Source organism: Mesitornis unicolor, unplaced genomic scaffold (genome assembly GCF_000695765.1).
Source record: "Mesitornis unicolor isolate BGI_N332 unplaced genomic scaffold, ASM69576v1 scaffold32162, whole genome shotgun sequence".
Classification (NCBI taxonomy): Eukaryota; Metazoa; Chordata; class Aves; order Mesitornithiformes; family Mesitornithidae; genus Mesitornis; species Mesitornis unicolor.
This window is the reverse complement of record NW_010170401.1, coordinates 3411-8834: the sequence shown is the minus strand read 5'-3', so window position 1 is coordinate 8834 and position 5424 is coordinate 3411. Positions and strand designations below refer to the sequence as shown.

The following is a 5424-nucleotide window of genomic DNA, read 5'->3' as shown; positions in this document are numbered from 1 at the left end:
CAGGACGGCAGCACCCTAACCTACCCTTGACCCCCGCTCACAGCACAGATTTGCTTTTCTAGGCAGTGAAACCAAGGGGTAAGACTGAAAGGCAGGAATTGAGCCTCAAAGCCTGGACTGGAAACCAGTCTCACGGAGGGATGGTTGGTGCTGCCTGCTGTTTTCAGCTGCACAAGTAGCATATTTTACCCTTCTTTGGTGTCATTTGGGGGCCTCAAAGCATTCAGCAAACATCCATTATAGCTAAGCTTTGACAGCCCTGAGAGCTGAGGGTCATTTTTAATCTACAGATAAACAAAGGAACTGAAAAGCCTCAAATCCATCGTGACGGCAGCAGCAGAGCCTGGATCTTCCTCCTGAGGTGATGGGACACACGGCACATCTCTTCTAAGAGATAACAAACACCTGCACCCCGAGGAAGGGTGTAGTACAAATAACCCCATCACAGTCAGAAGCCAAGCCGTGTGGAAGTACAGTTCTGCTGCAATGAGACCCAAAGCAAGGCTGTGCGAGGTGGAAGCAACACATCTGGGAAAAGAGGAAGCGGAGTGGAAGAGGGCTTTGTCAAGCCTGGGGCAATACACACAGGAAAATCGACTGAAATGCGGCGCACCGGTGCCAGGCTGGGCCCAGCAATGCCCTTTGCAAGGCGTTTGATGGGAGGAGGAGGTGCAGGGTGTCACTAGCAGAGCTAAACCCCCCCCAGGAGGCATTTCACACGCTGGCTGCATCTTTCAGATGCTGCTCCTCAGGGCAGGTCAGCCGTGAAGCACAGCAGAGGCTGGTTTCCAGCCATGGGTACCGCACCGCCTCCAAGCACAGCGGGGCTGCTCCAGCCAGACCAGAGCTGCAACCACAGGAAACCCAGAGAAAGCAGGGTATCTGTGCAGCGAGGATGACCTTCAGCTTTCAGAGCATCGCTTCCTACCTGCCTGCATCCCCCTCTCTCCCCACAAATGGGGAGGACGTGGTAGTTGTGCTGCCTGCTTGAGACGAGCAGCAAGGGGACAGAGCAACGGTACAAACGGCCAAGGCTGCACCTCCAAGCCTCTCTGCTGATTTTGCAGCGAACCCTTCCCAAGCATCCCAATCCTCGTGTGCTGTGCTTACAGGAGGGGTTCACAGCCACAGCCTCCGCATCCCAGAGCTCGGAAGTAAATGGAGTAACCTTGAGGCTGTGCTAATGCTGGGAGCCAGCCTGAGCTTCCCTCCACCTTCCAGTCTGACGGTTACAGGAATTAGGTTGTTCCTATGGCAACTGGCATATCAAAGAGGCCTCTGCAGCTTTGACTCAGCTGGTAAGGAGGCAGAGGCCAGGCAGCAGCTCTGCAGATTAATGCTTCACTGGGAAACGCGGGCACGTCCTTCCCCCGCAGCCTCCGCACCACCGGGCAGGGAACCCTGCACATCCAAGCAAATCCCAGAGCAGAGCAGTTTGGGATTGCTCTGGTACAGCACCGATTTGCAGTGCCCAAATGGCATCCTGGCCCCCAGGGAGCAGCACCAGGGAGAACAGGCTGGGGAGGCAGACAGGCTTTCAAGTAGAAGGGAAGAGCTTCAGGGACCTGCTGCCAGACACGGCTCTGGTGCTTCAGAGTGAGGAGCTGCGCCACGTGAAGTGGAGGTTAAACAGAGAACAAACCTCGCCTTCCTAAAAGCACTACAGAGCTGACGAGGTTTCCCAACAAATCCCAAAGCCAGCACAGGCCTTCGGCAGCCTGTGGGGCTGTCTGACGGTCACACCTACATGTTCTGCTCCGGTGCTGGCACTGACAGACAACAACAGGCAACAGGAGTCGCCTGCGAGACAACACTCTCACCTCTCGGGCTCGCCACCTGACGTTCGCGAACAACCTCCCACGTCGCTGCGGTTGCGGTGACGAACCCCAAGCCAAATGGCTTTGCCTCGCACAACACAGAGCAGGTGAGGAAAGAGCTGGGAAGCACGATCCAACGCTCGCTCTTCACTTGTCATCCTGGTCCCCACCACCAGCCAAGCAGCAGCGAGTGTACCTGCAGGTGTGGAAGAGCTTTCCCACTTACCACATCTTCAACGGAGCTCTGGTCCTCTCCGAGGCGATCCTCAGCCAGCAAGGAGAGCACAAGCCCCTTAATGCAGTGAACATACAGGCACATCTTCACTGGTCTGCACTGTTTGCCTGGCTCCACACCAGCCTGGGTTTCCAGAGCGTCCCCCTGAGGTGGCCAGCCACTGCTCCTGGAACCGTGCGTGTCCTCTGCTGGGTCACCAGGCAGACCCTCCTGAACCTCTGCAGCCTGCAGCTGACCCCTGCTTTGAAGCTCTGACTGCTCAGCGGTGGCCGGACAACCCAAATCCTGCACAGTGCCACCGGCTGCACCGCTGCTTTCTCCAGAGACGCTGTTTTGGCTCAGAGTCCCTTGCTCGTCCTGTTCACTTGATTTCCTTCCGCTCAGCTCTTGGGCTGGAGAGCCAATAGCTGGGCTGCCACTGGTTGCATTGTAACTTTGGAAACTGTGCTGCTCAGCGTCAGAGTCCACAAGGGATTTCCTCATGTTCTGACTCTCCTGCTCCCGGGCGTAAGGGTTTGGAAAGGAAAAGCCTTCCAGATACAGATCTGTAGTTGGAGCATATTCAGCACTATGGGGTGTGGAAGGGCTTGGCAGCTGCTCTGTGTCTCCCTCTGATGGTGAGGGTGGTTTTCTGCTGAGCTCTGAGCTTTTGCTGTCTGCTCTGCTCAGTTCTGCAGTTGGAGAATTCTTTGTACTGGCTCCCATTTCGGGGAGGCCCTCCAAAGGGCCGGTGTTTGCAAGGCTGCCCGATTGCACAGCATCTTTCAGTGCAGCTGCACTTGGATCTTGCCGAGGGGACTCTTGCACAGCAATGTTATTCAGGTCTTGGTTTTCATGAACTCCTGTTGCTTCTGAAACTGCCTGGGAGCAGAGAGCATTCTTCTCTCCTTCAGGGCTTGCTGGGGACACGGATGACCTAGCAGGAGATGACAAGTTGATTAAACTACTGAGCAGGACCTGTGGGGCGTTATTGCATACCTAATCATGCTACCACCTCCTGGTAGTGTTCAATAGCTGGTCTGTTCTCTGCTACAAAGAGAATTTACCTCGGAAAAGGATGGGCTAAGGTCTAACACAGGTGAAAATCATGGGCTTCTTACACTGCAGGCTCCTAGGAACATCACTCCCTAGCTTACAAAGCAGCACTGCGAGCTGAGAAACTACTGAACATCACAGTTGGTCTTGGGAAACTGTTCTGCTTCGGGCTGCTTCACAACAAACACGGTCACCACAAATTCTGCCCAGGCTGAAAGACCTCGGGCAGCTTTAACAGCCAGATGAGAGAGTGTGAGTCAGTATCAGAGCAAACAGTAGCAAAGGCTAGCGAGGACACAGCGCCACGGGCTAGCAAAAGCCTCTCTGTGTGCCATACTGATTTCCTACCTAGTCATCCACTCCACTGGAAAGTCTCGGAGCACTGAGACTTCATCTTCTGTTAGGAACACCGGGATGATGCGGACACCCTGCGGCAATGGAGAATCTGCAAGAGCAGTGGAGGTTTAAGGATTAAATTATCATGCCCCAGCATAAAGAACAGAAGCCAGACTCCATCAGCCCAAAGGCTCCTGCAGGAGGAGGTGGCATGAGATCATCCCACATCCTTGGTCACCACAATCTGACCGCATCTGACTAGGCAGCATTTCCCATCCTCCTCATAAACTTAATGCCTGACACAGTTAAATATTCCCTTAGTGTTTTTTTTCTAAACATTCTGGCAGAATATCTATAAACTGACGCTTAGAAACGATGACTGAAGGTTGGAATGAAAGCAGCAGCCATCTGTTTTCAGGGCTCCGTCAGTGGCCAAGTAGGCACATGGGTAACCGGAATTAAAGCAGGCACACTGGAAATCTGCAGAGCTGACAATTAAACCCAAAAGAGCAAACTCCTTTGCTTAGCCAAAGGAAGGAACCAGTTCTGGCTACACAACACCCACTGGCACATATTGAGCAGCAGCAGCACCCTCAGGGACATACTCCTGCACCCAGGAAGAGCTTTGCGTGAACCCCAGGGCCCGTGCTCTCCCTGCAGAGGGTACAGCCCCAGTGGGTTGCCCATATCTTGCTGCTCTGCACTTGGCAATCAGATCTCTGCAGCTGGATGCTCACCAGGCTCCTGCTGCTCCTCACCTCCAGGCTGGCTCTGAAAGAAAAGCCAAGAATCAGCTCTGTGGCACAACTCCACGCTTGCCATCAGTGCCACCAGGACACTTCTTCCAGCCTCCTCAGCCTCTCTGTGACTGCAGCAGATCCCAGACCATCCCCTCCAGCAAATGCTGCGGTTGGTTTACTGTGCTGGGCAATGATTAGGTCCTTAGGTCACCCTCAAAGTCAAGGGGACTTCCCAAGAACCAAAATACACCTGAAAGCAAGGAGAAATACCACAATTTGCCATTGCTGCCTGCTCAGGGCACAAAAACTTGGTTCACTTAACCAGAGCAAGAGCAGAGGCGTTCTTTGTATTTGGATCTTTATGGGTTTTTTTTGTTGAAGATCTTGTCTAAAGTAATTATTTGTGTTGTTCAAGTTTTAATGGCAACAGAAATCGATCTGTTTGCCGCTTTCAGACATTTATTTTGTATGTTTAGCACTAAATACCTAACCATGGGTAAAAAGTTAACCTTTTTACCCATGGTTAAAAAGAGCTCCAGACTGCATCCCTACAATTGGGTACATGCACGCAGGGGATGTGTTCAGCAACATACCTGGCTTGGAGACTCATGGCCTTGGAGGAGAACTTTGGCAGTGAGAGGAGGTGGCAGCTGGGTGCTCACAATCCTAAAAGGACAAAACAAAGTCACCCATGAGCTGAGGATCATTGACTGAAGCTCGGGTTCAGGCTCCTGTCAACCAGTGCAGGAGGACAGGCAGAGCGCACAGTGACACTGACTCGTGCTGAGAGTCCTGCTTGCACACGTGAGATTACTGCCTTAAAAATGCCTGGCCAGCCTCTGTCAGACACATGTGGCACATTTTCACCACTCGTAGAAGGCATTACAGGAACAGTCTATGCCAAAGAAAAAAAGGTGCTTGAATGTTACTGCCAAGAAATTGTCAGAATCCCCCACCTCCTGTCTTTCAAGGCCACCTTTGAGGCTTTCCTTGATGTCCTTCAGAGCCACATCTGCGGCATCGTCAGCTATGATCGGCTGCAAGAAGCCAGCATTTCTCATGGGAAATTCAGGCTCATTCTTCCGTGGACTTTCTACCAGCACAGACAGTGGTCCTGGCCAACAAGTCAGTCAAAAATACACACACAGACACACGTGTGCACTGTATTTGCCAGACTGCAAAGAGAACACTAAGGGGAAAGAATAATATTCACACATCCTTCTTTTCCTTGGTGGCTCTCCCTTAAAAAGCCTAGGAAGTT

The 5424-nt window shown here is 52.6% G+C and overlaps 1 protein-coding gene across 1 annotated transcript in view; it reads right to left on the bottom strand.

Annotated features, from left to right (window-relative positions):
- Positions 1 to 5424, bottom strand: part of HPS4 (Hermansky-Pudlak syndrome 4) — an 11059-nt gene that overhangs the window by 3050 nt on the left and 2585 nt on the right. Inside the window, exons 6-9 of the mRNA XM_010179680.1 lie at positions 4757 to 4829; positions 4161 to 4194; positions 3436 to 3532; positions 2044 to 2968 (exon numbers count right to left, since the gene is read on the bottom strand). Coding sequence (XP_010177982.1) covers positions 2044 to 2968; positions 3436 to 3532; positions 4161 to 4194; positions 4757 to 4829 — 1129 coding nt within the window. The remainder of the gene's footprint in view (positions 1 to 2043; positions 2969 to 3435; positions 3533 to 4160; positions 4195 to 4756; positions 4830 to 5424) is intronic.